The 24,608-nt window shown below is 45.9% G+C and overlaps 1 protein-coding gene and 1 long non-coding RNA gene across 2 annotated transcripts; one reads left to right on the forward strand and one right to left on the reverse strand.

Annotated features, from left to right (window-relative positions):
- Nucleotides 1-317: 317 nt before the first annotated feature.
- LOC125545152 (trans-cinnamate 4-monooxygenase) lies at nt 318-2,978 on the reverse strand. Its single transcript, XM_048709031.1, has 3 exons — nt 2,078-2,978; nt 1,756-1,892; nt 318-1,187 (listed from the first exon to the last, which is right to left on the reverse strand). Exons 1-3 carry the CDS (start codon nt 2,860-2,862, stop codon nt 589-591), a joined length of 1,521 nt encoding a protein of 506 aa, XP_048564988.1. The 5' UTR covers nt 2,863-2,978; the 3' UTR covers nt 318-588.
- A 19,450-nt stretch (nt 2,979-22,428) lies between these two features.
- On the forward strand, nt 22,429-23,673 carry LOC125548757. Its single transcript, XR_007301161.1, has 3 exons — nt 22,429-22,512; nt 23,112-23,240; nt 23,442-23,673. It is a non-coding gene; the product is annotated as an uncharacterized LOC125548757 (long non-coding RNA).
- Nucleotides 23,674-24,608: the final 935 nt, after the last annotated feature.

The following is a 24,608-nucleotide window of genomic DNA, read 5'->3' on the forward strand; positions in this document are numbered from 1 at the left end:
TAGACAGACTTTATATCCTATCGATCCTAGACCAGATTGGCTTGGTTAAGCACCAAAAGTTTGGTGCAACAACCAATTGGGGAACAAGCAGAAGCAAAAAGGTAGAGTTAGTGGAAACTGAAGCATCACAACCAATGCAACCTATGCCTTCAATAGCTTTGCTTGAACCGAAAGCAATTTGCAATGCAGAAATAGTCAGTACTATGGAATTTTTGAGGAAAACGAAAGGCGTTGCTTCCCATGGCGAGTTTTCCACACAAGTGGTCGTTACAAAATGAGTCCACAAATTTACAAGAAACAAATGGAGGATCATTTCGTTTGTGAAAAAATCATCAATATTTTGAGGATTTAATTTATGGCAGCATCAGGAGTACATCTGATGGAAATCGTCCAGTCTTTTCCTCCCCGTTCGACATTTCTTCAGCTCCTCTGTTCCTTGCGGATAACATTAACGAAACGTGCGTCTACTCTGTGACAGATACTATAATCAAGTATACTTAGGACGAGCGAACAATCATGAAAGTACAACACCGAACCAAAATGCTGGAAGTCCAAACTCCAGAGCACGTACGTCCGGTACGGGACTGCTTAGAACACTCTGGGCTTGGCGACGATGGTGGAGTGCTTGAGGATGTGGAGGCTGAACTGGCCACCCTTCTCAGTCGTGTCAAGCTTGTCCTGGCCGGGCGGCGGCGTGAGCACGAAGTTCTGGACGAGGCGGCCGATGGTGATGCCGAGGATGGGCAGCGCGAGGATGATGCCGGGGCAGCTCCGGCGGCCGACGCCGAAGGGCAGGTACCTGAAGTCGTTGCCGTTGGCCTCCACGTGCTTCTCCTCCTCCAGGAAGCGCTCCGGCCGGAACTCGTCGGGCCGCTTCCACTGCTCGGGGTTGTTGGCGAGGAACCAGGCGTTGACGAGGATCTTGCTCTCGGCGGGGATGTTGTAGCCGGCGAGCTTGGCGTCGTGGAGGTTCATGTGGGGCACCAGCAGCGGGATGGCCATGCGCAGCCGCAGCGTCTCCTTGATCACCGCCTGCAGGTAGGGGAGCTTGTGCGTGTCCGGCTCCGTGATCTGGTGCCCGACGCCCAGCACCGCGTCCATCTCGTCCCGCAGCTTCTGCTGGATCTCCGGGTGGTTCACCAGCTCCGCCAGCCCCCACTCGATCGACCACAGCGTCGTCTCGATCGCTGCATGGTTCACAGGCAACACGTCAGAGATCATTTTCAACAGCCGATCAATTCAACACTCATAGCACGACATAGTTTCACGGACATGGTGGTGCATTGCCGTCGGTCTGACCGTCCTCCACGAGGGCGGCCCCCTGGAAGGGATGGGGCCAAATCCACGAGGGCCAATCGAAGACCACTCTGGGAGAGTGGTGCCTGCTAGCTGTTCCCCGATAGATAGATAATTGGTGGCACTACTGCTGAAGAAGCGACTGGTACAGTACAGGGTTTGGTGCCGGTGCTATTTAGGTTGGTGTAGTAAGTTCCGGAGAAAAAAAGGCCGGTGTAGTTTGGAACACCGAATTGAGGTTAGGCGAGTATTTTTGACCAGGTGTACAGTGACAACTGACAAATGCCTCTATAGTCCTGGTGCTTCTGGACCAGACACTTCACCAACCTTCTAGGACAGCACTATACTCCAACCACAGATGTGACGCGATGGTACAGTGTTGCTATCTCACAAACGAAAATGCCAATGCAACGCAATCTCTGCCAGAAATAAAAGAAATGAAGAGAAATTTAAGCGTACCTGCGACGTTGATGTTCTCGATGATGTAGAGGACGTTGTCCTCGTTGATCTCCCCCTTCTGCTCCGCCTCCAGGATGTGATCAATGGCGCACTTGAGCCCACCGTTGTCTTCCACGGCCTTGGTGCTCACCAGCTTCCTGCACACACACAAGCAGGCACGCACAAGGGGCCTCAACATATCAGCAAATCTATCATGCCATCCCCATGATTTCTCATGGTTGGCCTTTCGCTTTCAGCCAAATGGCCCAGCTAATCATGGAAAGTTAGGAAGACATGGATCAAGAAAGATGTCTCAATTAATTAAGACTAGTGGAGAGCTTACTTCCTCTCGTCCAGGAAGTAATCCTTGAAGAGCTTGAGGCGGGTCTCCTTGACCTCCTTGCAGAGCCGGAGGTAGCCGCGGAGGAAGGGGCGGAGGACGGGGATGAAGTCGCCGTAGTTGTACTCGAAGCTCTGCGCGAGGCGGCTGCGCTCGCCGTTGAGCGCCCGGAGGCGGAGGAACAGCGGGTCGTCCATGCTCTCGAACCGCCGGTCGAACATGATGCGGTACATGTTGTTGTACATCATGAGCTGCAGGTGGCGGCGGAGCACGACGCCGTCGGTGGCGGCCCTGGGGTCGGCGCGGACGTTGTCCACCACGAAGGCCGCCTCGGCCTCCCACCCGGGCCGGTACTGCTGCACCACCTTGTTGGTGAAGAAGGGCACGGTCATGATGCGCCGCATCTTGCGCCAGTGGTCGCCGTACACGGTGAACACCATGTCCTGGCCCTCGCCGGTGAAGATGTCGAACACCACGTTGCGGGTGCGGGACCCGAACTCCACGCCCTGCGTGTGGAGCACCTCGCGGGCCAGCGGCGGGGAGGAGACCACCACCAGGTTGCGCTGGCCCATGCGGAGGAGGAAGACCTCGCCGAACTTGCGCGCCATCGCCGCCAGGTTGCGGTGGTTCAGGTCGTCGCCGACCTGCAGCCAGTTGCCGAAGATGGGCACCGGGAAGGGGCCCGGCGGCAGCCGCAGCTTGCGGCCCCGGATCTTGGACACGACGATGGCGCCCACCACGGCCGCGAGGAGGCCCACGAGGAGCTTCTCCACGAAGACGAAGTCCATGGCGCCGGCCGGGGCGGGAACGGCCCGGGAACTGCTGCCGCTCTGTTGTGTGTTGGCGCTCTGGAACGGTTGCGGTTGGGTTGTTGTGTTTTGTCCCTGGGGGATGACCGTGCCACCGTGCGCTTAAATAAGGACGGGCGCGGCAGAGTTGGAGTAGCCGGCCGCCGTTAGAGTTGACGGCGGCGGGTAGGTAGGGAGGCAGACGGAGTGAGTTTGGTGAGAGGAGAGGAGAGGAGAGGCGAGGCCGTCCTTTCTTGGTCGAGATCACTCCTACTCACTTTCGCCTCTGCCTTCTCCGGTCGGTGTTGACAAGGGAAAAGGTGCGACTCCCGCCGATCCATATTAATTTTATCACAGATTTAATACAACTTTGTACTAAGTCTAATTTAGTGCGGAAGGAGTAGTGCGTATAATTGGTGTAGTCAAAACATTTTCTTTTTTGCGGGGAAGTGGAACTATATAACGCACATATGTTCGACACTTCCTAAAAAATATGAAAAATAGCTACCACGATTATGTACAAACAGACCAATAGGTAATCAAAGTGATTGAATGGTTGAAGTGCAATGATACTTTCAACCCACTAGGAATCAAGCCCTAGTTCAATGTTTTGGCGTTTCACTAATACTCCCTTCACATGTAAATATGAGATGTTTTAAATATTTCAGCATAGACTACATACAAACTGCAATGATCGAACAAACACACTAAGGCCTCCTTTGGTTTGGAGGAATTTCATAAGAATTCTAGAGGATAGGATTCTTATAAATTTTTTTTCTTTAGAGCCCTTTGGTTCATAGGAATAGATTCCTATTCCTACATAGGATTGGTTTCTATCCTTCACTTTTCATAAAAAAATAAAAATGAGCCTAGACTCAATGAAAAAATTCCTTTGGTGTCAACCAAATGACATCTCATTTCCTATTCCTACTCATAGGATTTGGGATACATGCCATCTCATTTCCTACAAAATTCCTATTCTTATGATAATCCTATTCTATGAACCAAAAAAGGCCTAATTTTTTCTATATACATTTGTTTTAAAAAAAGGTTAAAACATATTATATTTGTGGACGGAGGGAATACAAAATATTTTTCGGTAAGAAACAACAACGTCGTTAGTAAGACGCATGTGATGGCTTCATCAATCTCGATACCCTGCAACTTTGATTCGGTCGCAAACCAACTCGTGGTTGGATGATTAGGAGGACAGTGATATACTCAGCTCATCGGGGTTTAAATCATGGTTCTCATTTTTTATCGTGAATTTATTTCAGAATTTTCGACGATGCACGTTTAATGAAAAAAGACGTTTCGTCATAAAATCTTAAAATAATATGAGCGTTTGCGTTTGTACTGTGTTAAAAAAATATGATCCGGTCTTCAATGGTAGTGTGTGAGTGCACGTGTGTGATGATGTGAGTGTGTATGTCTACGTTATAATCATTCAATGTTTAAGAAACGATTCGATTAAATAACAAAGAGCAGCACGGACGTAAAACATTGTTTGACTTTGTCCAACAGAGCACGTGCAAAAGAACCACGAGTGGTGACGGCGTTAGGTGAGTCGGGGACCGCGGCCCGCAGGCAGTGTCTGATCTCATGGCGCTCCTGCGCAATGGGTGGTCTGAACTTTGAAGGGTGGGTGTGGCGGGTGCGCAGGCGTGCGCTTGCGTCGAGGCTTCTGCGGCCGCAATGTCTTCGGGGTGTTTGTTGAGCGGAGAGAAAAAACGCAGGATTCGCTGGTGGTGCTCTGGGTAGGTGAGGTTTAGGGAGTTGATTTTTGACCATTTCCCTCGCATGTTTGGTGCATCTATCCTGCAAGCTTTTTTTTTTAGCTTTTCTCTACTCCTAATGTCTCAGTTGATAGGTCGCGTTTCGGATTTTATTTTCGTCCCACCTCATCCGGTCTTTTTTGGTACTTGCTCCCACCTCCCGCTCAGCCGAGACGGTTTATTTTTGCTGGTTTATTTTCGTCATCCTCCCACCTCTGTTTTTTTTTCGTCCCTGGGATCGATCCCTCGTGCCCTCGATGCGCTCGATGCGCTTGCCCGCACGAACGTGGCTCCGTCCCTCCCCGCCTCCAGCCTCCTAGCTACCCCTCGTCTCCCCGCCTCCAGCTGCACCCGCCGCCGCACCCCAATCCCCGATCTGGCTCTCCACCTCACGACGACGCCGTTGCCCTCTCCGTCCTCCTCCACAAGACGTCACCATCGCCGCCCCTCCTCCGTGATTCGGCCATGGCCACCACCGACGCCCTCCTCTCCATCGCTGCCGCCAACCCTCAACCTCCATCGATCTCCTCCTAGATCGACAAAGGGAGACCTCCACCGTCACCGTTCTTCTTCCTCCCCGACCTCCCGTCGTCGTTCTCCACGGATCTGGCCGTGGCCACAACCGATGCTGTCGGTTCCATGGAGGAGCTCACCTCGGCCTTCTCCACGGATCTGGTTGATCTGAAGGCGGGCGGCGAGGCGGGGCTCACCGAGCGAGGTATCCAGGCGGGGGTCGTCGGTGACGACGATGAAGGCCGGATCGAGGGATCCAGCGACCTAGGCAGGAGCTCCCCGGACCTGAGCGACGGCGGACGGGCGCGTGAGACGGAGTGATCTGGTGCGCCGGCGTGAATTCCTTGCAGGTAGAGGCGGGTCTCCATGGCTGGCAGGGAGAGCTCCAAGCCATGGTGGGGCTTTAGTTTTCCCTGGTAGAAAAGAGAGAAAGAGGAAGATTCAGGGAGGAGGAGAGGTAGAGAGAAGAAGGTGCAGGTGCGAGCTTGGGGAAGAGGGAGCCTAACATGTGCGTACATCCATGCTCCTTTTCTTCTTTCAGTTTTAGGTACTTTCCAGCAGGCGTGTACATCCTTGTTCCTTCTCTTCTTTCGATTTTAGCTACTCTCCAGTATTCAATTCTGTCAGCAGTTCTCAAGTAAATGAACCATAGAGAATCAGCTAGATATTTTACTACTGTAAGCCGTGGAGTACTGAGAATGGCATTTATATTGCTGCAAATGCAATATATGATTTATGCAGCAGAGAGGATGCCGCAAGGGGAGAGAAATGGTGCAGTGAGATTGAGGAAGACAGGACACATCGGGACCCGGGAGCTCGAGAAGAGGCTCAATCGATCTCGACAAGAAGTGATCTCCCCTTGGTGACAGTACTAGATGGCCTCTCTAGGCTCCTGTCATAGACCTTGGTATGTGTATATATTTCATTTCTTCAACGGTTTATTGATGCACGAGTAAGCTTGCAAAGCGACCTGGGTATGTGGATAGTTTTCACTTCTTCAACGGTTCATTGATGCAGGAGTAAGCTTGCGACCTAGGTATGTGGATAGATTTCACTTCTTCAATGGTTCATTGATGCACGAGTAAGCTTGCGACCTGGGTATGTGGATAGATTTCACTTCTTCAACGGTTCATTGATGCACGAGTAAGCTTGCAAAGCGGCATCCTGCTTATCTAGCTTTCTGTCCACTGCTGTCCATGCAACTGGTAATGACTGTGCAAGAGCCAAGCTTTAATTTTTTTATACATCCCGCCTCTAATCCCTGGCTATTAATTATATATTTAAGCAAACACAAGATGACGAGACATCATTTAATTTTAAGAGAATCAATAAATTATTGAAACTGAAATGGTCATATATATGATGGTTTGATCTGTTGGCCTTTTATATATTTTTTCAGAAGCATAAAAGATATAAGAATCTCATCTCCTTCTGGCGGAATGGCAGAGGGCTTGGCTGCTACCAGGGTGATCCAAAGGGTGTATCTAGGTAGCATGTTTGTGGCCTCTTGCACTAACATGATTAATGGTAGCTTCTATTCCATGACATGATTTTTGCAGCTGTAACAATATGTTTCATGCAAGAGGACATAAATTTGCATCCTATTTTTCTGTCCAGTTAGTTCCAAATTACAAATGTTTGTGCTATCACTGACAATTTGGTGGAAAAAGATGAGTCGTATATACACCCAGTGTAAGCTTTCACATCAGCCGTTGCTCTTGATTGTCTTTGCAAGTCCATAGATATAATTTCTTATGATTTTCCTTTACTCATAGTAAGTACTGAATATTTTGTGCTTCAACCCTTTAGGTGTTAATTTCTATGATGTGGCTAGCAAAGTTGGCAACAGGTACAGTATAACGATCATGATCTGCAGAGGGATATCACCTAGGTGCATAAATCATAATCATTCAGTTTTTATTTGGCAAGCTGGAGCTACCTGAAACTTTCAATTTTGGTGCCAAGATGGATGGATTCAACTGGGTGACCCACAGTCAGGTATTGTTGTTTAGTTATCCTGAGGGTAATGTGGATATGTTCTATTTGAGATCAAGCTTGGTATTGCTAGAAAATATATATGTGATGTGCACTGAGATTTCAACTATATAATATCAGTGATAAAACACGCCGTTTCCCTTGCTATTCATGATCACTTGAACTAGCTTACCGTTTAATAATATTTCTATCTTGCACCATGAGTGTTGTTCAGTGGCAATATTCGCTCCGCCGAAGGTAATAGTGATGCACCTTTGCTAAGAAGGTTCTTTCCTATTAAATGCAATGACAAGACGCTAAAACATCATGGTGTCCATGCTAAAAGATAATGATTCACCCCCTGGCTTCTTATTGTTGTATCCACTTGGGGAATAGCTGATGCGCGGGGTCCCGGGCGCGGGCATCAAGGAGAGCGGCGGGAAGGGAGCCGATGGGCGTGGGCGTGAACCGGGGAGAGGATACCATGGCGGAGGAGATGAGAGAAGGCCACTGTCTTCTTCTCCCCCCTCTCCGACCAGAAACCCCTATCTATTCATCCGACGAGAGAAGACTGCAGGCGAAGGAGAGGAGACGCGGGTGAGGTAAGAGGAGCCAAATCCCCATCATGCTCCTCCCCGCGCGCCGCCGACCCACCAGCGGCATTCTTTCTGGTGTGCTAGGTAACCGAATCCACCTACCCCTACCCGTACCTTTTTGGGGGGATTTTTTTGAACTGTTTTGGGGCTTTTGGTTTGGGGGCGATGTTGACATTATTATTCGAGGAAGGGGAATGGCTTCTTGTGCGCTCAGTTTGTTGTTGTCTGCAGGGGAAACAAACAACAAGATGGTGGTGCGGGTCTTCGGGTATGGGTCCCTGATCTGGAACCCCGGCTTCGATTTCAACGAGAAGATCCAGAGATTCATCAAGGGCTAGAAGCGAACATTTAATCTCGGTATTTTTGGTTGCGCCTAAATGATTTGAAGCAAATCTGAACCTGTAACTGTAGTTCTTGGTCTGAAGATATCACATCTCAACTTTTCTTTCCCCGCAGCTTGCATTGTGTTGGAAATATGCCCTAGAGGCAATAATAAAAGCATTATTATTATATTTCCTTATTCATGATAATTGTCTTTATTCATGCTATAATTGTGTTATCCGGAAATCGTAATACATGTGTGGATAATAGACACCAACATGTCCCTAGTAAGCCTCTAGTTGACTAGCTCGTTGATCAACAGATAGTCATGGTTTCCTGACTATGGACATTGGATGTCATTGATAACGGGATCACATCATTAGGAGAATGATGTGATGGACAAGACCCAATCCTAAACATAGCACAAGATCGTATAGTTCGTTTGCTAGAGTTTTCCAATGTCAAGTATCTTTTCCTTAGACCATGAGATCGTGTAACTCCCGGATACCGTAGGAGTGCTTTCGGTATACCAAACGTCACAACGTAACTGGGTGACTATAAAGGTATACTACGGGCATCTCCGAAAGTGTCTGTTGGGTTGACACGGATTCAAGACTGGGATTTGTCACTCCGTATGACGGAGAGGTATCACTGGGCCCACTCGGTAATGCATCATCATTATGAGCTCAAAGTGACCAAGTGTCTGGTCACGGGATCATGCATTACGGTACGAGTAAAGTGACTTGCCGGTAACGAGATTGAACGAGGTATTGGGATACCGACGATCGAATCTCGGGCAAGTAACATACCGATTGACGAAGGGAATTGTATACGGGGTTGCTTGAATCCTCGACATCGTGGTTCATCCAATGAGATCATCGAGGAGCATGTGGGAGCCAACATGGGTATCCAGATCCCGCTGTTGGTTATTGACCGGAGAGCGATCACGGTCATGTCTACATGTCTCCCGAACCCGTAGGGTCTACACACTTAAGATTCGGTGACGCTAGGGTTGTAGGCATATGTATATGCAGTAACCCGAATGTTGTTCGGAGTCCCGGATGAGATCCCGGACGTCACGAGGAGTTCCGGAATGGTCCGGAGGTGAAGAATTATATATGGGAAGTCTTGTTTTGGTCACCGGAAAGGTTTCGCGCATTATCGGTATTGTACCGGGAGTGCCGAAAGGGGTCCGGGGGTCCACCAAGGGGGTCCACCTGCCCCGGGGGGGGAACATGGGCTGTAGGGGTGTGCGCCTTGGCCTATATGGGCCAAGGGCCCCAGCCCCAAGAGGCCCATGCGCCAAGAGATGAGGGAAAGGAAGAGTCCTAAAAGGGGAAGGCACCTCCTAGGTGCCTTGGGGAGGATGGACTCCTCCCTGGCCGCACCCTTCCTTGGAGGAAGGGCCAAGGCTGCGCCCCCCCCTCTCCCTTGGCCCTATATATAGTGGGGGGAAGGGAGGGCAGCCACAAAAAAGCCCTGGCGCCTCCCTCTCCCTCTCCAACACCTCCTCCTCCTTCGTAGAGCTTGGCGAAGCCCTGACGGAGTACTGCAGCTCCACCACCACCACGCCGTCATGCTGCTGCTGGAGCCATCTTCCTCAACCTATCCTTCCCCTTGTTGGATCAAGAAGGAGGAGACGTCATGCTGACCGTACGTGTGTTGAACACGGAGGTGCCGTCCGTTCGGCGCTAGGATCTCCGGTGATTTGGATCACGTCGAGTATGCCTTCCTCATCCCCGTTCTTTGAATGCTTCCACGCGTTATCTACAAAGGTATGTAGATGCAATCCGATCACTCGTTGCTAGATGAACTCCTAGATGGATCTTGGTGAAACCGTAGGAATTTTTTTGCTTTCTGCAACGTTCCCCAACAGTGGGATCAGAGCTAGGTCTATGCGTAGTTCTCTTGCACGAGTAGAACACAATTTGTTGTGGGCGTTGATGTTGTCAACTTTCTTGCCGCTAATAGTCTTATCTTGCTTCAACGGTATTGTGGGATGAAGCGGCGCGGACCAACCTTACACGTACGCTTACGTGAGACCGGTTCCACCGACTAACATGCACAAGTTGCATAAGGTGGCTGGCGGGTGTCTGTCTCTCCCACTTTAGTTGGAGCGGATTCGATGAAAAGGGTCCTTATGAAGGGTAAATAGAAGTTGACAAATCACGTTGTGGCTTTCACGTAGGTAAGAAAACGTTCTTGCTAGAACCCTATTGCAGCCACGTAAAACTTGCAACAACAATTAGAGGACGTCTAACTTGTTTTTGCAGCAAGTGTTCTGTGATGTGATATGGCCAAAGTTGTGATGAATGATGAATGATATATATGTGATGTATGAGATGTTCATGCTATTGTAATAGGAATCACGACTTGCATGTCGATGAGTATGACAACCGACAAGAGCCATAGGAGTTGTCTTTATTTTTTGTATGACCTGCGTGTCATTGAGAAACGCCATGTAAATTACTTTACTTTATTGCTAAACGCGTTAGCCGTAGTAGTAGAAGTAATAGTTGCCGAGCAACTTCATGGAGACACGATGATGGAGATCATGATGATGGAGATCATGGTGTCATGCCGGTGACAAGATGATCATGGAGCCCCAAGATGGAGATCAAAGGAGCTATGTGATATTGGCCATATCATGTCACTATTATTATTTGATTGCATGTGATGTTTATCATGTTTTTGCATCTTGTTTACTTAGAACGACGGTAGTAAATAAGATGATCCCTCATAATAATTTCAAGAAAGTGTTCCCCCTAACTGTGCACCGTTGCGACAGTTCGTTGTTTCGAAGCACCACGTGATGATCGGGTGTTAGATTCCAACGTTCACATACAACGGGTGTAAGACAGATTTACACATGCAAACACTTAGGTTGACTTGACGAGCCTAGCATGTGCAGACATGGCCTCGGAACACAGAAGACCGAAAGGTCGAGCATGAGTCGTATAGAAGATACGATCAACATGAAGATGTTCACCGATGTTGACTAGTCCGTCTCACGTGATGATCGGACACGGCCTAGTTAACTCGGATCATGTTATACTTAGATTACTGAAGGGATCCCTATCTAAGTGGGAGTTCATTGAATAATTTGATTAGATGAACTTAATTATCATGAATTTAGTCTAAATTTTTTACAATATGTACTATAGATCAAATGGCCAACGTAGTCCTCAACTTCAACGCGTTCCTAGAGAAAACCAAGCTGAAAGACGATGGCAGCAACTACACGGACTGGGTCCGAAACCTGAGGATCATCCTCATAGCTGCCAAGAAAGATTATGTCCTACAAGCACCGCTAGGTGACGCACCTGTTCTCCCTGCAGAACAAGACGTTATGAACGCTTGGCAGGCACGTACCGATGACTACTCCCTCGTTCAGTGCGGCATGCTTTACAGCTTAGAGCCGGGGCTCCAAAAGCGTTTTGAGAGACACGGAGCATATGAGATGTTGAAGAGCTGAAAATGGTTTTCCAAGCTCATGCCCGGGTCGAGAGATATCAAGTCTCCGACAAGTTCTTCAGCTGTAAGATGGAGGAAAACAGTTCTGTCAGTGAGCACATACTCACTATGTCTAGGTTGCATAATCGCTTGACTCAGCTGGGAGTTAATCTCCCGGATGACGCGGTCATTGACAGAATTCTTCAGTCGCTTCCACCGAGCTACAAGAGCTTTGTGATGAACTTCAATATGCAGGGGATGGAAAAGACCATTCCTGAAGTATTTGCAATGCTGAAATCAGCAGAGGTAGAAGTCAAAAAGGAACATCAAGTGTTGATGGTGAATAAAACCACTAAGTTCAAGAAGGGCAAGGGAAAGAAAGCTTTCAAGAAGGACGGCAAGGGACTTGCCGCGCCCGGCAAGCAAGCTGCCGGGAAGAAGCCAAAGAATGGACCCAAGCCCGAGACTGAGTGCTTTTATTGCAAGGAAAGTGGTCACTAGAAGCGGAACTGCCCCAAATACTTAGCGGACAAGAAGGCCGGCAAAACGAAAGGTATATGTGATATACATGTAATTGATGTGTACCTTACCAGTACTCGTAGTAGCTCCTGGGTATTTAATACCGGTGCGGTTGCTCACATTTGTAACTCAAAACAGGAGCTGCGGAATAAGCGGAGACTGGCGAAGGACGAGGTGACGATGCGCGTCGGGAATGGTTCCAAGGTCAATGTGATCGCCGTCGGCACGCTACCTCTACATTTACCTTCGGAATTAGTTTTAAACCTTAATAATTGTTATTTAGTGCCAGCTTTGAGCATGAACATTGTATCAGGATCTCGTTTAATTCGAGATGGCTACTCATTTAAATCCGAGAATAATGGTTGTTCTATTTATATGAGAGATATGTTTTATGGTCATGCTCCGATGGTGAATGGTTTATTCTTAATGAATCTCGAGCGTAATGCTACACATGTTCATAGTGTGAGTACCAAAAGATGTAAGATTGATAATGATAGTCCCACATACTTGTGGCACTGCCGCCTTGGTCACATAGGTATCAAACGCATGAAGAAGCTCCATGCTGATGGACTTTTAGAGTCTCTTGATTACAAATCATTTGACACGTGCGAACCATGCCTCATGGGTAAAATGACCAAGACTCCGTTCTCAGGAACAATGGAGCGAGCAACCAACTTATTGGAAATCATACATACTGATGTGTGCGGTCCAATGAGTGTTGAGGCTCGCGATGGCTATCGTTATGTTCTCACCCTCACTGATGACTTGAGTAGATATGGGTATATCTATTTAATGAAACACAAGTCTGAGACCTTTGAAAAGTTCAAGGAATTTCAGAGTGAGGTTGAGAATCAACGTGACAGGAAAATCAAGTTCCTGCGATCAGATCGTGGAGGAGAATACTTGAGTCACGAGTTTGGCACACACTTAAGAAAATGTGGAATAGTTTCACAACTCACGCCGCCTGGAACACCTCAACGTAATGGTGTGTCCGAACGTCGTAATCGCACTTTATTAGATATGGTGCGATCTATGATGTCTCTTACCGATTTACCGCTATCTTTTTGGGGCTATGCTTTAGAGACTGCCACATTCACTTTAAATAGGGCTCCGTCGAAATCCGTTGAGACGACACCGTATGAATTATGGTTTGGGAAGAAACCTAAGCTGTCGTTTCTAAAAGTTTGGGGATGCGATGCTTATGTCAAGAAACTTCAACCTGAAAAGCTCAAACCCAAGTCGGAAAAATGCGTCTTCATAGGATACCCTAAAGAAACTATTGGGTATACCTTCTACCTCAGATCCGAAGGCAAGATCTTTGTTGCCAAGAATGGATCCTTTCTAGAGAAGGAGTTTCTCTCGAAAGAAGTAAGTGGGAGGAAAGTAGAACTTGATGAAGTATTACCTCTTGAACCGGAAAATGGCGCAACTCAAGAAAATGTTCCTGAGGTGCCTGCACCGACTAGAGAGGAAGTTAATGATGATGATCAGGATACTTCTGATCAAGCTCCTACTGAAATTCGAAGGTCCACAAGGACACGTTCCGCACCAGATTGGTACGGCAACCCTGTCTTGGAAATCATGTTGTTAGACAACGGTGAACCTTCGAACTATGAAGAAGCGATGGCGGGCCCGGATTCCGACAAATGGCTGGAAGCCATAAAATCCGAGATAGGATCCATGTATGAAAACGAAGTATGGACTTTGACTGACTTGCCCGTAGAGCGGCGAGCCATAAAAAATAAATGGATTTTTAAGAAGAAGACAGACGCGGATGGTAATGTGACCATCTATAAAGCTCGGCTTGTCGCTAAGGGTTATCGACAAGTTCAAGGGGTTGACTACGATGAGACTTTCTCACCGGTAGCGAAGCTAAAGTCCGTCCGAATCATGTTAGCAATTGCCGCATTCTACGATTATGAGATATGGCAAATGGACGTCAAAACGGCATTCCTTAATGGTTTCCTTAAGGAAGAATTGTATATGATGCAGCCGGAAGGTTTTGTCGATCCTAAATATGCTGACAAGGTGTGCAAGCTCCAACGCTCGATTTATGGGCTGGTGCAAGCATCTCGGAGTTGGAACATTCGCTTTGATGAGATGATCAAAGCGTTTGGGTTTACGCAGACTTATGGAGAAGCCTGCGTTTACAAGAAAGTGAGTGGGAGCTCTGTAGCATTTCTCATATTATATGTAGATGACATACTTTTGATGGGAAATGATATAGAACTTTTGGACAGCATTAAGGCCTACTTGAATAAGAGTTTTTCAATGAAGGACCTTGGAGAAGCTGCTTATATATTAGGCATCAAGATCTACAGAGATAGATCAAGACGCCTCATAGGTATTTCACAAAGCACATACCTTGACAAGATATTGAAGAAGTTCAATATGGATCAGTCTAAGAAGGGGTTCTTGCCTGTATTGCAAGGTGTGAAATTGAGTCCAGCTCAATGTCCGACCACGGCAGAAGATATAGAAGAGATGAGTGTCATCCCCTTTGCCTCAGCCATAGGGTCTATTATGTATGCCATGCTGTGTACCAGACCTGATGTAAACCTTGCCGTAAGTTTGTTAGGAAGGTACCAAAGTAATCCCGGCAAGGAACACTGGGCAGCGGTCAAGAATATCCTGAAGTACCTGAAAAGGACTAAGGAAATGTTTCTCGTTTATGGAGGTGACGAAGAGCTCGTCGTAAAAGGTTACGTCGACGCTAGCTTCGACACAGATCTGGATGACTCTAAGTCACAAACCGGATACGTGTATATTTTGAATGGTGGGGCAGTAAGTTGGTGCAGTTGCAAGCAGAGCGTCGTGGCGGGATCTACATGTGAAGCGGAGTACATGGCAGCCTTGGAGGCATCGCATGAAGCAATTTGGGTGAAGGAGTTCATCACCGACCTAGGAGTCATACCCAATGCGTCGGGGCCAATCAAACTCTTCTGTGACAACACTGGAGCTATTGCACTTGCCAAGGAGCCCAGGTTTCACAAGAAGACCAGGCACATCAAGCGTCGCTTCAACTCCATTCGTGAAAATGTTCAAGATGGAGACATAGATATTTGTAAAGTACATATGGACCTGAATGTAGCAGATCCGTTGACTAAACCTCTCCCTAGAGCAAAACATGATCAACACCAGAATTCCATGGGTGTTCGATTCATCACAATGTAACTAGATTATTGACTCTAGTGCAAGTGGGAGACTGTTGGAAATATGCCCTAGAGGCAATAATAAAAGCATTATTATTATATTTCCTTATTTATGATAATTGTCTTTATTCATGCTATAATTGTGTTATCCGGAAATCGTAATACATGTGTGAATAATAGACACCAACATGTCCCTAGTAAGCCTCTAGTTGACTAGCTCGTTGATCAACAGATAGTCATGGTTTCCTGACTATGGACATTGGATGTCATTGATAATGAGATCACATCATTAGGAGAATGATGTGATGGACAAGACCCAATCCTAAACATAGCACAAGATCGTATAGTTCGTTTGCTAGAGTTTTCCAATGTCAAGTATCTTTTCCTTAGACCATGAGATCGTGTAACTCCCGGATACCGTAGGAGTGCTTTCGGTATACCAAACGTCACAACGTAACTGGGTGACTATAAAGGTATACTACGGGCATCTCCGAAAGTGTCTGTTGGGTTGACACGGATCAAGACTGGGATTTGTCACTCCGTATGACGGAGAGGTATCACTGGGCCCACTCGGTAATGCATCATCATTATGAGCTCAAAGTGACCAAGTGTCTGGTCACGGGATCATGCAGTACGGTACGAGTAAAGTGACTTGCCGGTAACGAGATTGAACGAGGTATTGGGATACCGACGATCGAATCTCGGGCAAGTAACATACCGATTGACGAAGGGAATTGTATACGAGGTTGCTTGAATCCTCGACATCGTGGTTCATCCGATGAGATCATCGAGGAGCATGTGGGAGCCAACATGGGTATCCAGATCCCGCTGTTGGTTATTGACCGGAGAGCGATCACGGTCATGTCCACATGTCTCCCGAACCCGTAGGGTCTACACACTTAAGGTTCGGTGACGCTAGTGTTGTAGGGATATGTATATGCAGTAACCCGAATGTTGTTCGGAGTCCCGGATGAGATCTCGGACGTCACGAGGAGTTCCGGAATGGTCCGAAGGTGAAGAATTATATATGGGAAGTCTTGTTTTGGTCACCGGAAAGGTTTCGCGCATTATTGGTATTGTACCGGGAGTGCCGAAAGGGGTCCGGGGGTCCACCAAGGGGGTCCACCTGCCCCGGGGGGCCACATGGGCTGTAGGGGTGTGCGCCTTGGCCTATATGGGCCAAGGGCACCAGCCCCAAGAGGCCCATGCGCCAAGAGATGAGGGAAAGGAAGAGTCCTAAAAGGGGAAGGCACCTCCTAGGTGCCTTGGGGAGGATGGCGCTAGTAGAAAACGGGCCATTAGTACCGGTTTGTAAGGGCCTTTAGTGCCGGTTATGGAACCGGCACTAACGTTTCGGCACTAAAGGCCCCCCCTTTAGTACCGGTTCAGCACGAACCGGTGCTAAAGGGGAACCACGTGGCACGAGCCAGCTCCGGGGGCCGGGAGCCCTTTAGTACCGGTTGGTAACACCAACCGGTACTAAATGGTTGTGGGTTTTTGTTTTATTTTGTATTTTTCAATTAAATTTGTGTTATCAATTTAATTTAGGATTGTTTTACGTTATAATGAGTTGTAGTCGTCATCATCATCATCATTGCATATTAATAAATAAATAAACTCTAGCTAGCTAAAAATCATCGTAGTCTTCTAATTACCACTATTTAATCATCATAGTCATTACCGCGCTAGCTATCTAATCATCATCAATGCTGGCTAGCTTAAAGAGGAAACATTCACTTTGTAACAGAAGCAAAGATATCATCAAGTTCAACATAATCGTCACCAAGATCGAAGTTCAGGACACGGACATGAGACAAGTACTAATTAAGAGCATGAACTAGTAGCTACTGATCCTGCTGCTCCCTCTCAGGTAGAATAGCATAGAACATGTATAGCTCTCCTGATTCATCATACTGGAGCATGCAGATGAATCTGTCTCCTAATCTTGGGTTGCGCTTCACCTTACTGCCCCCTAGTACTTCTCTGCGATCGTTAACAATTTTGCTCCAATCTTTCACTATTAAGCATTCTTCGCTTTCAGAAATCCTGAATGCACTCATGTGCAATGTAGGAAATCTTGGTCGTAAGCTAACCATTGACATGCGACCTTTTGTCTCGATCCACTGAGGCACAACTGTCATCGGAAGTCCCTGTTGAACAACATCGTATAGTAATTAATATACTAAGCAATGAAAGTTTAGCTTCAAAAATAATGTATGCAAAAGATGCACTAATTAAGGACAAATATTTAAAATCTTACCATATTTTGATTATAGATGTGACCGTAGTTCAATACGATCACCATTGGTCGCACGTTTTGAGTACTAACATTTCTAAGTTTAGGGAAAAAATTTGTCTTGACAGTATTAAGATCCTCAAGCCATGAAACATAATGACTTATCTCCTCGCAGTTTAGTTGAGCCCCGGGGCAGTAGTAGGTCCTGTCTACCAAGCGCCAGACATGTTTGCTTGAACCGAAATAAGCTGACAATACAAATTAGTTGTCAACTATTTTTGAATAAACTGTATGAAAGACATAAACATATGCATGCATGGTTGAGAAAAACTCACCAAATGGTAGAACTGGAGGCGTTTGCACATCGACCCAGATGTCTATATTACCTTCAATATTATCTTTCGGACGAATATCAAAGGTGATAACCATATCAGGCTCAAATGCATAAGCCTTGCATAGTGCTTGCCAAGTTTTGCATTCAAAATGGGTGTATGTGTCTCCATTATATAATTTGACGTTGAAAGTATACCCATGCTCCGTCTTCAAGTAAACTCTCTTTAACTCCATATCATCTATAGCACTAAAACCTATCTTATCCAAGACAAAAATTCTTGCATTGCAGGGGATGCGCTAGTAGAATAGTGAAAATTTAAAATTATAAGTTGAAGCAAATGAAGCATAAGTTTTGCATTCAAATAATAATTGACAAAGTGACTTACTGTATCAACTTCGAATGTCTCATCCAGCTTGATGCTGAAGCGCCTACCATCAACAAGGAAATTTTGGTTGCACAGGCCGCGCTGGTCTTCACAGTGTTCGCACAAAATAAAATCTTTTTCGTCGTCAGATGACATTTCTTATGTTCATATAGGTGAAACATTAAACACCTATATCTAGCCAAATATATATTCATCTAACATTTGACATTAATATATCTAACTATATATTCAATTGACATTACTATATATTTAACTTTTCTATCTAATTCATCTAACATTTGACATTAATCTAACATTTATATAAACTCAAAATATATAAAAAATTAAATAAACAGAAAAACTCATTAACAAATAATATTTTAATTAGATCATCAAATCTCATATATCTAAATTTTCTTACTAAAATAAACTAGTTATATTAATTATTCAACTAGTTCTAATCTCATATACCTAAATTTTCTTACTAAAAATAAACTAGTTATATTAATTATTCCACTAGTTCTAATCTCATATACCTAAATTTTCTTACTAAAAATAAACTAGTTATATTAATTATTCAACTAGTTCTAATCTCTAGTTCGACAATTTTTCTATCTAGCTAGCTAATTCATCTAACATTCGACATTAATCTAACATTCGATCATCTAATTAACTTTTCTAAAAAAACAAAAAATAAGTAAAAAAATGTGTGTGTGTGTGTGTATGTGTGTGTGTATGCATGTGTGTGTATATATACGTATATGTGTGTACGTATGTGTGTATGTGTGTGTATGCGTGTGTGTGTGGTATATGTGTGTGTGTGTGCGGCCCCGTACACCGCCGCCCCGTACGTACGAGCGGGGGCGCCGGCGTACGGGGCGGGGGCGCCGGTGTGTGTGTGTATGTATGTGTGTGTATGTGTGTGCGGGAGCGAGAGAGAGACGTACGGCCGCGGCGATGGCGACGGACGGCGGCGGCGTTCGGGGCGGCAGCGCGAGACGACGACGACGACGGGCGGCGGCGGGGACAGCGACGATGACGACGGACGACGGGCGGCGACGACGGGATCGAGCGGCGCGCGCGGCGGAGGTTGGAGACGAAGTGGGGATGAAACTGAAATTTTCGTAAGAGCTATATATATAGGATGGGCCTTTAGTACCGGTTGGTGGCTCCAACCGGTACTAAAGGCCTATTTTCGCCAGGCCAAGCGGCAGGAAACGAAGGCTTTTAGTACCGGTTGGAGCCATCAACCGGTACTAAAGGGGGGCCTTTAGTACCGGTTGGAGCCACCAACCGGTACTAAAGGCCTTGCGCTGCCACCCCAAAGTTTAGTCCCACCTCGCCCGGCGAAGGGCAGCCGCACTGGTTTATAAACCCAACCGCGGCTACCTCTTTGAACTCCTCTATATAGCAGGCTTCTGGGCCTAATTAATTATGCCACGCTGCCCTGTGAGTCTGCTGGCCCTTCTGGGCCTGCATTTGCACACCCTAGGTCTGGTAGACCCATAGGGCAGTGTGCCAACAAATTTGTTATATAGTTTTTTCTTTTCTGCATTACTTATTTTCTTTTATTTATTTGTGAGTAGTTTTTATATAGTTTTTTCTTTTCTGCATTATTTATTTTCTTCTATTTATTTTTGAGTAATTTTTTTGTATAGTTTTTTTTTATTTTCTGCATTATTTATTTTTGTATAGTCCGAAACCCTGATACTCGGAAAGAGTTTGTCCAATTTGTACACGAAGTGCGTCCAGTTTTTGCCATGACCCTCTCTACTCTTTCGCGCATGCTATGCGGGTGATATGATGATACCATGCCAAGTTTCAACATTTTCAGGATTCATTTTGTAATGATTTTCAATTTCACGGTCATTTAGCTCTCTAAACAATTAGGTAAATGACCGAAAAACAACAAATGATGTCAGAACATGTTGGAAATTGATGACGCCGCTTTAAATGCTGCATACTGAACACAAAAGAAGTCCGGAGTTTAAATAAGTTATTAAAAATAAAAAAGAGGTGCAATGCTGGTTAATTTGCTTCAAGCCATTCGGAATAGTGTAGACTGCACTGCACATAGCTCAGTGCAATCTATGCTATTCCGCAAGGCTTGAAGCTAATCAACATGTAGGTGAGCATTGCAACTCTTCGTCATTGTCTGTGCACTCACGGCTTATAAACCGCTCATACTGCCTCTCTCTTGGCGAAGATCACAAGATAGTTTGGTTAAATTGCATTACTTGTAAGTCCAGTTAACATGGATGCTTATGATGCAAGAGCAACAGCAAAAGTGAAAATTTGGCACAAATAGGTAGTTGTGTAACTAAAATAGGTAGGAGAGATAGCTCTTATGTCACAAAAAAGAAGTTGTATCAAACCTTTTATGTCGGATCTAGAACAAACCAATCGGTATCGTCATCATACAGCCCAACCGTGGCTCGTGATGCATATATATGCATATCAAATGCACGGTTGGACGTATGATGGCGAATCCGAATGATTTGTATTCAGTCGATGAACTGGTAGATGTATGCAGTCGATGAACTGGTAGATGTATGTAGTCGATGAACTGAAAGACTTATGCAAGGAAGGCGAGAGGTGGGCTAGCTATATATAGGGTCGTCTGGCTCACAAAGTGATTGTGGTAGTTTCGATCCAATGACTCACATGAGCTAGGAAGAAACACACCCTTGATCCAACGACTCGCAAGAGCTAGAAAGAAACACACGATCCGTGTGATTCTTCCTGATTGGTGGGATGCACATTAGTACCCACTCCGGACTCCGAAACCCTGATACTCGGAAAGAGTTTGTCCAGTTTGTACACGAAGTGCGTCCAGTTTTTGCCGTGACCCTCTCTACTCTTTCGCGCATGCTATGCGGGTGATATGATGATACCATGCCAAGTTTCAACATTTTCAGAATTCATTTTGTAGTGATTTTCAATTTCACGGTCATTTAGCTCTCTAAACAATTAGGTAAATGACCGAAAAACAACAAATGATGTCAGAACATGTTGGAAATTGATGAGGTCGCTTTAAATGTTGCATACTGAACACAAAAGAAGTCCGGAGTTTAAATAAGTTATTAAAAATAAAAAAGAGGTGCAATGCTGGTTAATTTGCTTCAAGCCATTCGGAATAGTGTAGACTGCACTGCACATAGCTTAGTGCAATCTATGCTATTCCGCAAGACTTGAAGCTAATCAACATGTAGGTGAGCATTGCAACTCTTCGTCATTGTCTGTGCACTCACGGCTTATAAACCGCTCATACTGCCTCTCTCTTGGCGAGGTGGGACTAAAAACAGCTTGCCATAACCTCATTAGTACCGGTTCGTGGTAAGAACCGGTACTAAATGGTGATGGTGGGGCCATAGCCTGACCGCAGGCTGATGCAGCCTCTTTAGTACCGGTTCGTGGCATGAACCGGTACTAAAGGTTCGCCACGAACCGGTACTATTGATCGCCGCCACGAACCGGCACTAATGTACACATTAGTGCCGGCTCTAATTCAAACCGGCACTAATGTGCTTCACGTTTGACCCTTTTTCTACTAGTGTGGACTCCTCCCTGGCCGCACCCTTCCTTGGAGGAAGGGCCAAGGCTGCGCCCCCCCTCTCCCTTGGCCCTATATATAGTGGGGGGAAGGGAGGGCAGCCACACCAAAGCCCTGGCGCCTCCCTCTCCCTCTCCAACACCTCCTCCTCCGTAGAGCTTGGCGAAGCCCTGACGGAGTACTGCAGCTCCACCACCACCACGCCGTCGTGCTGCTGCTGGAGCCATCTTCCTCAACCTCTCCTTCCCCTTGCTGGATCAAGAAGGAGGAGACGTCACGCTGACCGTACGTGTGTTGAACACGGAGGTGCCGTCCGTTCGGCGCTAGGATCTCCGATGATTTGGATCACGTCGAGTACGCCTTCCTCATCCTCGTTCTTTGAACGCTTCCGCGCGTTATCTACAAAGGTATGTAGATGCAATCCGATCACTCGTTGCTAGATGAACTCCTAGATGGATCTTGGTGAAACCGTAGGAATTTTTTTGCTTTCTGCAACGTTCCCCAACACATTGATCATAGAGGCGCACCACAGAATCCATCCAGGACTTGCACCCCTGAATCCGAAGATGAAGAAATATGCGTAAGTTGATTGCATCCATTAATCAAATATCTACAACACATTGTACTGATGTGCTGAAGTTTCGATGATTTCGATTGGTCGCTGACATAACCTCCTATTCTCCTTTTGTTCATAGGTATTCAACGTGAGGAATTTCATACTTTTGGTGTGGTGCTAGCAAATATAGTGACCAGAGATAGTGATGAGAAAAGGTGGAGCTGAGTATGCCACACATGGATATGATTATTCCCCGTATGTTCTTTTTGGCAATCCACTTCATCACTGACTCATCTGTGTATGGGTGAGATAACAAGCCTGTATTATGTCTTCCCTCTTTCTTTGTAAGTGAAGGATTTCAGATTGCTGCGCATTATTCAACTGCTATACTTGTGAAAGAGAAACGTGCTAAACTATAGTACTCCCTCCGTTGCATGATGAGTTTCAGCGACTCTTATTTTGGGATGGAGGGAGTAGTAAATTACTTTTGTTTTTTCTTTGTTGATGTGATAATAATTAAGTTTAAAAATATGTCATCTTTTATTTCACTAATAGGGTAGAGCCAAGGTGGCATAAGTGTGTGGCTACGGATTACATCACGGATTATGTGCTACTTTATTAGTTGAAGTCTCTTTGTTCGGTTAGTTCTCTAAAACAGAACCATTTCTTCTAGTGTATATGTTTCTTGGTAACATTTGGTGTAATACTAATCTTCCAGAGATTATTGTAAGAAATAACTATATTTAGTATCTTTATCTCATCAATGGACTAATTCTATAAAAAGAACTAATAAGGAGATTTCTTAGCAGTACTGTATATGTTTGGAGCAATGAGGTCATTTTATCCTATGTTACTTTCTTTCTCTTGCATTTCCTAATTTTGCTTTCCACTCCATTTTTTCAGGTTCCAAAGTTTGGCCACAACTAGCTTGATTCGGAGACATTTCGTATTAGGAGTTAAACTTTGGTTTGGAGGCATTGAGCTTTGCCAGTAACTAGCTTTGTTACTTGGTATACTTCTGTCAGCATTCAGGTAAACAACTATCTACCACATTGTTTAATCTGTGGTTTACCCGGTGCCAAGTGTACTATATTGCTAGATTTAACTTTAACCTATGTGTTGCTCCGTATGTATCTCGGCATAAATGGTTCATCATACTAGGATGCAATGTAGTGATCTTACTTCTGTTGCTTCTTGGTGAATATAAATTATATTGCGTTTTCATGGAAGCAGGAGCCCCGTAGTTGTGTAGCGGGTCGCGGGAGAGGCAGCTGGTGAGTGCGAGCTGGACGGGAAAGTGATGCCTGTGATGGCGAACCATGCCGGCGGGCAAGGCAGGGTCGACGCTCTAAATGTACTGCCTGACAGCTTGTCTTAGTCTTAATAAAAGTGCATATCTGCAGCATCCTTTCATTTATTTGGCATATCCTACTTTAAAAAATATCCTTGACTCGCATCGATTTCAAATAACCGAAGTATCTTCTCTGCTCATGTTTCCACATAAAGCCCAATCATGTATATGTACTGATGGCAGCATGCATTCCAAGTTAGAGAGGTTCCAATGCTTTCCTTTTTTCACATCCGTGCTTATCTTCTTGTATTGTTTAGCAACGAGATCAATAGTAGCACTTGGCCAGAATATGAATTTTTAGTGCTTCTGAATTTCAATGACAAGCGGTACTGAATTTTAACTAAGTGCTTCTGATATGTCAATGATAAGTGGTACTGAATTCTAACTAAGTGCTTCTGAAATTTCTTGTGATGAATGGGTTTTCTGAGTGTAAGCCCCCGTTCGGTGTCCATCCGCTCCACTGCTCCGCTCCGGGAGCGGACGGAGCTGCAGTGAAAAGTCTTGGAGCGGGCGAAACGATGCTCCGCAGATCCACGGATTTCAAGGAGCCGGCGCATTGCCGAATGGGGCCTAAATATTGATGATTTGGTACAACATACAAGACTGCTATTTTTTGATGTGTTAAGGACTGCTAAGTCTGAATTTTAATGTATCAAATTCGGTAGTACTGAATATATAAATGTTGTTTGTACTCTTTAATGACTCGAACACAAATTGTTGTTTGTATGTCTAATGGCCGAGTCTCTCCTTTATGTTCTGTTGCGCTGAATGCCTGAGCGTCAAGTGTTGGGCAGTTTTCATGTCAAAAAGAAAAGTGGGGGTTGTTTTCACTTGCGCCAATGTTTGGATGGCTGAACTGGGCGCATGTTGCTGTGAATGCAATCACTGGATCCCAGTCCCGCCTGCCCTGGCTTCCATCGTACGCCTGGGAGCCGGACCAAGAACGTGTGTAAGCCGGTCTATGAAAAGTGGTAAACAGCGAGACCATAGAGTACCAGCATGATGGGTCCGTCAATAAATGATGACTGTTCCATGTCAGAAACACTGTA

Source organism: Triticum urartu, chromosome 3 (genome assembly GCF_003073215.2).
Source record: "Triticum urartu cultivar G1812 chromosome 3, Tu2.1, whole genome shotgun sequence".
Taxonomy (NCBI): Eukaryota; Viridiplantae; Streptophyta; class Magnoliopsida; order Poales; family Poaceae; genus Triticum; species Triticum urartu.

Coding starts and splice junctions, on each gene's coding strand:
- LOC125545152 (XM_048709031.1), bottom strand. CDS start 2,862: ATGGACTTCGTCTTCGTGGAGAAGCTCCTCGTGGGCCTCCTCGCGGCC. Junction 1,893..2,077: donor TACTTCCTGGACGAGAGGAA/GTAAGCTCTCCA, acceptor GTGTGTGTGCAG/GAAGCTGGTGAGCACCAAGG. Junction 1,188..1,755: donor CGAGAACATCAACGTCGCAG/GTACGCTTAAAT, acceptor TGAACCATGCAG/CGATCGAGACGACGCTGTGG.